The following is a 12,067-nucleotide window of genomic DNA, read 5'->3' on the forward strand; positions in this document are numbered from 1 at the left end:
TTCGTGCCAATTTGATCACAGAATTCCTTGAAAGCTTCAGCATCAAACTGTGTTCCATTGTCCACAGTTATAGCCTTCGGCACGCCGAAGCGACAAACAATGTTTTGCCAGAAGAATTTCTAGACTGTGACCGAAGTTATTGTGGCTAAAGGCTTCGCTTCAATCCACTTAGAAAAATATTCTACAGCCACCACAACGTATCTTAAATTGCCTTGTGCTGGTGGAAGTGGGCCTAGCAAATCGAGGCCCCATCTTTGCAACGGTCAGGTGGGCTGTATTAGTTGAGTGAGAGATGAAGGTTGTTTCTGGTTTCTTGCGCATTTTTGACAATTTTCACATTTTTGGACTAGATCTGCTGCATCTGAAGCTGCCTTCGGCTAGTAAAATCCTTGTCGAAACACCTTTCCCAGCAAGGGCCTAGCCCCCAATGTGAGATCCATAGAGACCTGCGTGTATCTCCTTCATTAATTCAATACCTTCAGCTCTTGATAAACACTTGAGGAGTGGAGAACAGACTCCATGTTTATATAATTCCCCTTCTATTATCACATATGGTCTTGTCCTTGCCTCCATTCTCTTATTATAAACTTCGTCATCTGAAAGACAATTACCTTGAAGGAAAGATATAGCTTCAGTCCTCCAATCTTCGCTATGTACTGAGAAATAGTAAGCACTGCTCTGTCCATGAGTTCAACCGAAGGTGCCTTTATTGTTTCAAAAAACACTTCCGAAGGTAGAGGGAGCCCCTGGGCCGCCGATTTGGCTAGCAAATTTGCATGCTCATTTTCACCTCTTGGAATATTCCTGACAGAAAAACCTTCGAAAGAAGCCTCCAACCTTCGAACTGTATCTAAATATCTTTCAAGTTTCGGATCTCTTACCTTGCTACTTTTGTCCACATGGTCAGAAATAACTTGAGAATCAGTTTTCAGGATAGCCCTTCTTATGCCCATTGCCCTTAACTTCCGAAGCCCCAACAGAAGTGCTTCGTACTCAGCAATATTATTTGTGCAACTGAAATCAAGCTTGGCTGCATAGCATGTTTTAACTTTTGAAGGTGCTGCTAGGACCACAGCCGCTCCTGCACCGAAGGCTCCCTAAGAACCATCGCAGAACACTTCCAGTTTAGGCCAGTGATGCCTTCGCAGAAGCTGCCTTCCAGTGAAGGCATCCGAAGTTTAGGGTATAATTCGGATATCCCTAATTTCACGACCGATAACTTTATTAACAACAACAATAGGAATGGGACAAAAGAACAGTATTAGAGTGGACATCAAGAAATGAGGAAGGCGACGAGAAACGTTTAATGGGTTCAAGTGTTTACAAGTATGATGATAACCCTCTCCTCACAACGTATTCCTATACTTATCCGAACCGACAAAATTAGAGATGACAACGTATTTATTATACCTGACCCGAATTGGATCCATTGCCATCCCTATATCAATCTAGGTTACAACCAGGTCCAACGACACGCGGGTTGGGCCTTCTTGTTCGCTTGGGTCTTGTCTTGTTAGCCGGTAAGTCTGCTCTGATGCTTACATTCCCCTCCGTTGAGGGGACGGTTGCCCCCAAAATGTTGCTTGAGAAAACTGTTGCTACATAAGTTGGATGTTTTAATGCAGAGGAATTGATTTACTAAGGAATGCCGAGAAACCCTAAGACTGCGTGTCTCCTCTTTGCTAGATCTGTGACTCCCCCGCCATCGATGCCAAGTTTGCCCCGTTGCCGGCGTCACCCCTCCCCTCGACGGTGAAGCTCATAGCTTCCCTCCACCGCCGGTGTCGCTTCTCCCCCGCCGACCAAGCCGTGCCTGTCGCCGGCGTCGCCCCTCCCCCACTAGTGAAACTCGCGGTCTCTCCACCGCACGCGCCTCGTGTAGTTGTGGCTGCGTGCACCCCCTGTAGCCCCGGCGATAGGTCCTACTGCTCCATCCGGTTTGCTTCCGGCAACAAGATCAACAACAAGCGAGCGAGGTAGTGAAAAGCTGCAGGTACCAATTACCAAACACCTCAAATGGCTTTTTTCAGCTTCTTTTGATAAGTGGCTTTTCTCAGCAGTCAATTTTTTTTTGTCCATACTTTGGATGGTTTACACTGGATTGTTTACAGCTGTGATCTCTGGAGGTGCTCTTCCTACTCTTTCTGGTATTTTGATGGTGGCTTGATGGCCAGTAATATGCAGTCTTCTGGGCTGCCTCAGGTAACTGCTGTCACATGCTGTCAATATCATTTTGTCATGTCACCTGTAGTGTACATAGTGCTAATCATCTTTATTATCTTACAAGCAGCCTCCAAGACCTCCCATGATGGGTTCTAGCGCTCAGCCACAAAATCTTGGACCACCAATGCCTATGCAGGTAAACTGAATTCCAGATTTCTGTTTCTTTACACATTTGTTGCTTCCAGAATTCTAGGCTATGTTTCTAATGTTGCTCCTCATGCTCCACTTCCAGTTTAGGCCAGTGATGCCTTCGCAGCATCCTCCTCAGTTCATGCCACCAGCAGCACAGCAGTTCCGTCCTGTTGGTGAGCCTATGGCGGGGGCTAACGTTGGCATGCCAGGGCAAATGCCACATTTTCCACAACCTGGGCAGCACTTGCCTCACTCAAATCAAGTTCCACCTGTATCACAAGGGGTTCCCATGGTATATCAGCCAGCTAGACCAATGTCATCAGCACCTATGCAACAACAGCAACAAACTGCGTATGCTGGGGGCCATTTGCCCACCATGGGTGCTCCTATGCAACCCCTGACCTATACAGTTAGCCCTATTAGTCACTCTTTGAGTTAGTTATTTCCATATGATTTCTTTGTTACTAGACTTAGACTAAGCTACTAACTTGTTAACTCCGACATTTCAGTATCAACCAACATCGATCCCTCCTGTAGCGCAACCCTGGAGTACAGGCCCAGGACAGAGTGTACATCATGTGCCTCCTCTAGTGCCGTCTGGGCACCAGCCGGTGTCAGCTCCAACGACTTTGCCTCCTGTAAGTAGTGCCAGACCTCTGCTTCATCACCTGATATTTGTTTAATTTTGTAATATCTGCTACATCAATTGTTTTTGTCTACTATATAATATTTTATATCGTTGACTTTGGAATAACTGAGTTTGCAAATGACAAGGTCAACTTGTCTGAACCTAGCTCTTCAGACTGGCAGGAACACACTGCAGCCGAGGGAAAAAAGTTAGTGTTCTTTTAAATCCTTCCTGTTATTGACTTCTTCATGACAAGCTCTTGTAATTTAAGTATTTCATGTTTTGGTTTTCTCTTTATTTGGGTTGGTTTAATTTTCTCTTTCAATTTCTAGGTACTACTATAATAAGAAGACAAGGCAATCAAGTTGGGAGAAACCAGTTGAGTTGATGACACCTTTGGAGGTTAGTTGTGCTGTTTGCTTATATTCATGCAGCTTAGCCATATGATTTTGATCTGTTCAGCTAGTCCTATGTAAATTTACATTTCGTGCCCAATATCATGTTCCACTACTAAAGTTCATGAGGTTCAATTCCCAATGTGCTTTCATGCACATGCACACTCTTTGCCCTTTTGCGGATTTTGTGCTTTCTATCTCTTTAAATTGGTTCTTTAAATTTGGTTGAGGAGCACTTGCAAAGGACCAAGAAATCATTCTTGTTTCTTTTTGCTTGAGGGCAGTTCATTCTCTAATATAGGTAATGTACTTAATGCCTTCTTGCTGTATTAATATGTATTCCAATGGGGTTTGTTGATTTAACAGAGGGCTGATGCCTCAACTGAATGGAAAGAATTTACTACACCAGAAGGACGGAAGTAAGTTTACACTGGAACTGAGTGCCAATTGAGATCTATTTATTTATATGTCAATATGTCAATGAATCCTCCATTTTCTTTCTGTATTTTGATTGTTCTATCATTGCAGGTACTATTTCAACAAAGTGACCAAGCAATCAAAATGGACTATTCCTGACGAGTTAAAGGTTTTTTTCTTGGTCTTCTTTTCTCCGTTTAATTGAAAATACATTATTGCTGCATTGATTTTTCTCTCTCTCAGGTTGCACGTGAATTGGCAGAGAACGCATCAAATCAACAACCTGATCGAGAATCAGGAATAGCTACTAGTGCTCTTGTCAGATCTGCTGCCTTTGAACCTTCTACTGCACCTGCTAATCAGTCGTCATCTGCTGTTGGTATAATTGCTTCCAGCGCACATGATGGATCATCAAACTCTGTTCTTTCTGGTCCTCCCCTGCCGCACAATGTGGAGAATACTTCCAGTTCTATTGTTGGCATGCAAAATGGTGGTTCGAGTACTGCTGTTGTTCCTGTTGCAGCAAGCACAGAAGTTCCATTAGTTGCAACAGATGCAGGGTCCAGCAGGTTTTTCACATGCGCTCACCATTTTTTATCCTGTAGTATATGCTACCTGACATTTAAATGTCTGTTAATACGCTTATTTGTTGAACATTGCAGAAACAACGATGAAAATTCATCTCTGACCACTGGGGCTGACGCAGAGGATGGTACATCCGCTGAAGATTTGGTGGTATGTTTGATTTTCTCGTGTTGTTTTGTTTCATAAGGTTTGCAAGTGCTTCATAATTGATGTATTTATAATCCTTTGCTAAATCTTGTCCAAGCTAGTGACCCCCACATTCTAAAAAGCTGTCTCTAGTTGCCTTTTTGTTATAAACTTTTCAGTTTTTGCTCCATTTCTCATTTTGTATGTGAATATCCTTGTCAACATTCTTGTGGTGCCTGTTTTTTTACAGCCTTTTAGCACTACGGGGTCAAAGCAGCCTCTCCGCATTTGCGGGAGAAAGGCTTGCCTCAGGTTATCCTTTCCTTAGACCCCACTCATGCGGGAGCCTCCGGCTCTCAGTCTGGCCTGATGGATGATAGTATTGAAAGAACACCAGGTTGGGAAGCGTTTGTTACCTACCGTAGTAGGCCGCCTGTATGTATTTATAGGAGATGGAATACCATCATCAGATTACAAAGGGGCTGGCGCCAGCAATCAATCAAATCAATCAAAACAGATTATGATTGATTGGATTCTATCTATAACAGATCTGATTGATTGCCTCAGATTATATCTATAACTGAACAGATCTTTTCCTAACTGAACAGATCCTTTCCTATCTTTACACAGGCGCATCACCCTTTCCTTACTTTACAGATACATTCTTAATATTATCTAACATCCCCCCTCAATCATAACTTGCATAAGTTAAGATTGTCTCTGAACAGATCCATCTTCTTCTTCGTCAGAGCTTTTGTAAAACCATCTGCTATCTGGTCATTTGTAGAAATCACTCTCACATCCAGAAGCTTCCTTGCCACTCTTTCACGCACAAAATGGAAGTCAATTTCAACATGCTTAACACGACCATGAAAGACTGGATTGGCTGTGAGATAGGTAGCTCCAATATTGTCACACCAGATTCTTGCTGTAGGGGGACAAGAAATTTTCAGTTCCTTCATTAGAGACTGAATCCACATCAACTCAGCAGTGGCATTTGCAATAGCTTTGTATTCAGCCTCAGTACTAGATCTTGACACGGTTGGTTGTTTGCGGGCGCTCCAGGATGCCAAATTACTGCCCAGAAAAACAGCAAATCCCCCTGTAGAGCGCCTGTCATCAATATCTCCAGCCCAATCTGCATCAGTGAAGGCACTGACCAGCAGAGAAGGTGACTTTGAAATCTTCAACCCATGGTGAAGAGTGTATCGAAGGTCCCTTAAGATACGCTTGACTGCTGTCCAGTGATCTGTTGTAGGTGAATGCAAATATTGGCACACTTTGTTCACTGCAAAACTGAGATCCGGACGAGTCAAAGTTAGATATTGTAGGGCACCTACTATGCTTCTATACCGTGTTGAATCTTCAGGCCCAAGGGGATGCTTCCTTGATGTAAAAGAACAGAGAGGTGTCTCCTTTGGATGCTTGAAAACCTAGCTGCAATAGTTTGTCATTGAGTCTGGAATACCAGGCTCTAGGTGCCTGCTTCAGACCATAAATGGCCTTGTCAAGCTTGCAAATGTGGTGTGGCTGCAGCTTGTCTTCGTAACCTGGTGGTTGCTTCATATATACATCCTCCTCAAGAATGCCATGAATAAACGCATTCTGAACATCAAGTTGTCGTAGTGACCACCCTTGTGAAACAGCTAGAGAGGGCTGTCTTACCCCCCGCAGGTCGAGTTTTTTTTTTAGAATAACCCGAATAGTGGCCGCCTTCACTACTGGACTGAATGTGTCCTCATAGTCAATCCCGTACCTTTGCTTGAAGCCTTTAGCGACTAATCTAGCCTTGTATCTATCCAGAGTACCATCTGCCTTCTTTTTGACCTTGTACACCCATCTACAATCAATAATATTTTTGATTCCTTCTGGTGGAACCAAGTGCCAAGTCTTGTTCTTAGCCAAGGCCTCAAATTCAGCATCCATTGCATGCTTCCAGTTTTCATCACCCAAGGCCTCCGCTAAATTTTGGGGGCTCACTAGTGGCAGCCAAACAGCCATACTTGATGCGCTGTATTGTACCATTCTGAAGCCGAGTACGAGGTCTCAGATCTATGTAACCACCTGCAGCTGAAGCACTTTCAGTTCCTTCTATGAGAGACACATGCTCTTCTGATTCTGAAGCACTTTGAAACGATGGTGAAGGAGCTGCAGTAGGTTCTTGTGAAGGAACAACAGAAGAAAAAGGTGTTGTGGCAGTTTCTGGTAATGCAACTGAAGGTGGAGTTGATATGTTCTTCTCTCTTCTCTGGTACGTGGTAGTGATAGGTGGTTTCATATATTGTTTTGTTGCACTCTTGGGCTGAACCTGCTCCTGTTCATGCACTTGAAGCTGCTCAGTACCTACTCCTGCATTCTGACATCAGAGACCACACTAGGAACAACATCATCAATTGCATTAGCCTCAGTAACATCAGACAAAGTGTGATCAGCTGTATTAAAAATGCCCCTATTGTCAAGGTTGGATGAAGGAAATAAGGTAGAAGGCAGGAGATTAATTTGTGCTCTAAGACGTGCTCCAGCATTTGCATGAAGTTCAGCAAAGGGAAAAATGTGCTCATCAAACACAACATCCCTAGAGATGTAGACACGACCAGTAGAGACCTCTAGACACTTGCATCCTTTGTGCATATTGCTGTAGCCTAGAAAGACACATCTTGTAGAGCGGAAAGCCAATTTTCGAGTATTATAGGGCCGCAGGTTTGGCCAGCATGCACAGCCAAAAACTTAAGAAAATTATAGTCAGGGGACTGTTTGAACAAGTGCTCAAGAGGTGTAGAGTAATCAAGAATTTTCGTGGGGGTGCGATTAATGAGGTATGCAGCTGTGGCAAAAGCCTCATCCCAGAACTTAAGCGGCATGGATGCTTGAGCAAGGATAGACAACCCAACTTCAACAATATGTCTATGTTTGCGTTCAGGAGGTCCATTTTGCTGATGCGCATGTGGGCAGGACACATAATGAATGATGCCGAGTTTAGTAAAGAAAAAATTTAGGCGCTGATACTCGCCTCCCCAGTCTGTTTGCATAGCAATAATTTTGGTGTCAAATAGGCGCTCAACCATGGTTTGGAACTCAGTAAATCTTTGGAACACTTCAGACTTATGTTTGAGCAAATAAATCCAGCTGAATTTGCTAAAATCATCTATAAAGCTGACATAGATTTTTTTCGACCAACGGACTCGGGGGCTGGGCCCCATACATCCGAGAAAACGAGTTGTAAAGGCTTGGTAGAGACACTTGTTGACACTGGATAAGGTAATTGGTGACTCTTGCCTTGTTGACAAGCGTCACAGACAGACAGACTACTTGACTCACTAGAACATATGATCTGATTATTATTGGCTAATTTTCGAGTGATCTGCAATGATGGATGACCCAGACGATTGTGCCATAGAGATGGAGAGGACTTGATGGCGCCAAATGCCCCCCCGCCAAGAACTGTCTGATGGAAGGGGATAAAGACCATCTCTGCATCTATCTTGAAGAAGAACCTTCCTCGTGTCCAGATCCTTAATCAAAAAATGATTTGGAAAGTATTCAAGTGAGGCATGATTATCAGATGAGAAACGATGAACAGAAACAAGACTTTTTTGTGCTGGTGGGACGTGCAAGATATTATTGAGATGCAAGGGTTTAGTAGGGGTATCAATAACAGCATGACCAACATTGCAGATGTTCATACCTGCACCACTTGCAGTGTGAATCTGATCTGTCCCCTTGTACTTCTCATGAGTGGTCAGTTTGTCCAGCTGAGACGTGAGATGATCCGTTGCAGCTGTATCGGTATACCAATTTGTATCGACACCATAGCTGTGCATTGCTGCTGTTGCACTCTTGGAATTTGAGTTGGAATAGTTGTCTTCATCATATCGGTACCAGCACTTGCAGGCAGAATGCCTAGTTCTGTCACAAACCTGACAGGTTATTGTGTTCCCATCAGATCTGTGCCCTCCTGGACCACCACACCCTCTTGGCGCATTGCTGTTGCTGCTGCGACCAGGATTAAACCGGCCATTGCGACCCCGGCCACGCGGGCCAGAACCACCACGACCACGACGAGCAGCAACATTAGCTGATGGCTGGGATCCTCCATACAGCAAAGCCATCCTGCTCTCAAAATTGAGGAGTTGCGAGTATGCCTCCCCAACTGAGACAGAATCCTTCTGTGCAACAAGGGCAGAGACCACAGGGTTGTATTCTTCATCTAGTCCCGCAAGGATGTAGGAGACTAGTGCTTCTTCATCAATGGGCTTCCGAGCAGATGCCATCTCATCTGCAAGTGCCTTCATTTTTGTAACATACTCAGAAATTGACAAGTTACCTTTTCGAGTCATGGCCAATGCAATCCTGGTGTTGACTGTTCTTGCCCGGGACTGCACTGCATAGGTCTGTTCCAGCATGTTCCACACCTCCTGGGGCGTGGTATAGGATGATACCTGACCCATGACTTCTTTGGACATGGAGGTGATGAGGAAGCCGAGGACCTGCTGCTCCAAGGCAGCCCACCGGATGTACTCCGGATTGCTTTCCTTCACTGTCTTGTCGCCGTTCTTGACATCGATCTGCTCTTCAGGCGCCTTGGCAGAGCCATCAATGTAGCCCTGCAGTTGTGCACCACAAAGGATGGGAAGAACCTGCGCCTTCTAGAGCGCATAGTTCGACTTGGTTAGCTTCTCAGCTATAGTTTGCCCTAGCAAAGGTGTACGTATAGCCATGGAGGATGAGCTTGCCATGAGATCTCCTGGCGTCTGCTATGGGCTGGGGGTGGCTAGGGTTTGAAGGAGGTGGCTCTGATTACCATGAAAGAACACCAGGTTGGGAAGCGTTTGTTACCTACCGTAGTAGGCCGCCTGTATGTATTTATAGGAGATGGAATACCATCATCAGATTACAAAGGGGCTGGCGCCAGCAATCAATCAAATCAATCAAAACAGATTATGATTGATTGGATTCTATCTATAACAGATCTGATTGATTGCCTCAGATTATATCTATAACTGAATAGATCCTTTCCTAACTGAACAGATCCTTTCCTATCTTTACACAGGCGCATCACCCTTTCCTTACTTTACAGATACATTCTTAATATTATCTAACAAGTATTTTGCTACCATTAATTGTAAAACCTGTTTATGGAAATTGGACTAACTAGACACACTCAACCACTGTTTTAAATAGCAGGCTATATAGCGACGCTATAGCAGCTCATGCCAGTTGTTGCTACAAAACTGTTGTATTGTTTTCAAGTCAGACGACTTGCTGGTCGTTCTGGCTGACCGACTTGGGCGATTATCGCGATTAATCACGATTAGTCGGACGACTGGGACGATTCACGATTGGTCCAATCCGACTTGGACAATTAATCGCGACTAATCGCGATTAATCGGACGACTTGAAGACACTTTGTACTAAATAGCGGGCTATAGCAGCTCTATAGCGTTAAGGTAGCAGCTGAGCGAATTTCTCTGCTAAATGATACCCGGGATTTAAAACACTGTACTTGGCACTTAATGCATATTTTCCCTCTTTTGAAGTCGTGATCTACAATTATTGTGGAACACCTGATTGTATTCTGGACAAAGATATTTGTAACAATGGAATAGAGCAGAACAGATTTTAGTAGGTCTTGTTAGAAGAATTATAAGTACATGGGAGGTCCACCAGAGATAGGTATATGTTACTAGATTTTTTTTCTTCCCTGAAACCAAGGTTTTAAAGTCGGCTAGTCGATTCTAGTCGCCTGAGCACTGATAAGGTGACTAATCGCGATTAGTCGTCGATTTGCTCGATTAGTCGAGTCTAGTCGACTCCTAGTCGTCCACCTATAACAAGACCATATGCATATATCAATATATAAAGTTGTAGCAGGACTGCAATACAAACAGTACACTAGAAGTAGCAGGACAACAATACACTGATTTCAGCAGCACACTGATTCAGTGGCGGACCCAAGATTTCTTGACTAGGTATGCAAGATCAAGAGATGTCCTAGGGACATTGCCGTAGTGGCCTAGTGGGTCGAGATGATAGCTGCGGAAGACAAAAACTAATGGGTCTGATAAGATCGTGGAGGAAGTTTTGAAGAGTAGAGATAATGTTGCATATATATATACTATATGATATTTATATTTTGCAAAACAGTGCTGGAGGGAGGGCCTCTACAGACTGCAGCCGCCGCGTGATGGAGGGGGCGCAGCTGACGCTCAAGCAGAGGGCCGCCGGAGCACAGCAGGGCGGCAGGAGAGGAGGGCGATGGAGAAGGTGCGGCGGCGCTGGAGAAGGGTGCACGCGCGAGCGCGACTGTGCGCTGCGTAACGTGTGTACCGATGGTGGGCCGACCCATGTTTAGGTTTTAGGGTTTTAGGGTTTAGGGTTTAGAGCAAAATAGTGTTTGTACTGTACAGATGGTGGGCCGGCCCATGTAACAGAGACCGGATTAGTGGCCCAAAACAGGCAAAACTAGTCGACCACTATACCTAGTCGGACGACTAATCGCGATTAGTCGGTGACTTGGACGACTAATCGCTTCCTAGTTGCTCTAGTCGAGTCGGAGACCCTAATCGAGCTACCTCTAGCGATAAGGCCGACTAATCGCGATTAGTCGGACGACTTTAAAACCTTGCCTGAAACAGATGTATTGACACTGCCTTTTCTGTAGTTAGGATTAAGTCACAGCCTATGTAATCCTTATAAATTGTGTACCAGGTCATAACTTGGTCAGGATTTCTGATAAAACTAGATCCACCAGTGGAACTGAACTTCTTGATAAATCAATGTCTCATGATGACTGAACTTGTGTCACTTGCCCCAGTCCTGTTGTTTGACGTTGCTACTATCTTGTGAACCGTGACTAGAGACATGCAACACTGATAAACTTAATATAGATGTTTTATGGATAGGGTTTAGTAGATTTCTTACAGATATGACCCAGCTGCATTTTTATTGGTACTCATTCATGTTCTTTTTAGTTTTAGAGAAAGCGAATTACTAGTGTTTAGGGGGTACTAGAGATGCTGTAGCGTGAAGTGTCGTTACTCAGTATATGGAAGGAACTACCTAACAAGTTAGTTTCAGCTTCCTTTTCTTGGCAGACATTACTAGTAATTAGGTATCATACTGAAGTTAGATATTCTCTTCATCTTTTTTTCTTCAAAAAGAAAAAAATATGTATACTTGAAAGAGAGGGAGGTAACATCTATTTAGGGCTAGTTTGGGAACCCCATTTTCCCAAGGGATTTTTATTTTCCCAAGGGAAATTAGTTCATTTTCCCATGGGAAAATAGAAATCCCTTGGGAAAATGAGGTTCCCAAACTAGCCTTTAGTCTCAGCTATATAGTTTCTACTTTGATGTAAATTAGAGGCGATTTGAACTGGACAGTCTTTTTTGTGTGGATGAAATCATATTTTCACACTTATATTATCTCTTTTAGTAGTGACTAGTCGATTTTTTCACGAACGTGCAGGAGAACCACACATCATTTAATTATTATATTAAGAAGAAAATATAGAGGTCTAAAGAGGGCCGTTACAATAGGGCAAAAGGCCTTTTACGAAAAC

At 43.9% G+C, this 12,067-nt stretch overlaps 1 protein-coding gene and 1 non-coding gene across 15 annotated transcripts in view; one reads left to right on the top strand and one right to left on the bottom strand.

Annotated features, from left to right (window-relative positions):
* Positions 1-1,343: 1,343 nt before the first annotated feature.
* The window catches only part of LOC103651644 (pre-mRNA-processing protein 40A), a 59,133-nt gene continuing 48,409 nt past the window's right edge, over positions 1,344-12,067 (top strand). For 4 of the 14 annotated variants that reach the window (XM_035966531.1, XM_020550620.2, XM_020550621.2 and 1 more), the window contains exons 1-11: positions 1,502-1,993; positions 2,112-2,202; positions 2,291-2,359; positions 2,456-2,764; positions 2,865-2,993; positions 3,115-3,191; positions 3,316-3,385; positions 3,745-3,797; positions 3,907-3,964; positions 4,039-4,364; positions 4,458-4,530. In XM_035966531.1, the coding sequence (XP_035822424.1) occupies positions 2,167-2,202; positions 2,291-2,359; positions 2,456-2,764; positions 2,865-2,993; positions 3,115-3,191; positions 3,316-3,385; positions 3,745-3,797; positions 3,907-3,964; positions 4,039-4,364; positions 4,458-4,530 (1,200 nt within the window). In that variant the 5' untranslated portion in view covers positions 1,502-1,993; positions 2,112-2,166. Of the gene's footprint in view, positions 1,994-2,111; positions 2,203-2,290; positions 2,360-2,455; positions 2,765-2,864; positions 2,994-3,114; positions 3,192-3,315; positions 3,386-3,744; positions 3,798-3,906; positions 3,965-4,038; positions 4,365-4,457; positions 4,531-12,067 lie in introns of all 14 variants that reach the window. The other 10 variants (XM_008677327.3, XM_008677328.3, XM_008677324.3 and 7 more) reach the window with 7 other exon arrangements.
* On the bottom strand, positions 8,621-8,759 carry LOC111591203 (small nucleolar RNA Z247). Its single transcript, XR_004857444.1, has one exon. It is a non-coding gene; the product is annotated as a small nucleolar RNA Z247 (small nucleolar RNA).

Source organism: Zea mays, chromosome 3 (genome assembly GCF_902167145.1).
Source record: "Zea mays cultivar B73 chromosome 3, Zm-B73-REFERENCE-NAM-5.0, whole genome shotgun sequence".
Lineage (NCBI taxonomy): Eukaryota > Viridiplantae > Streptophyta > Magnoliopsida > Poales > Poaceae > Zea > Zea mays.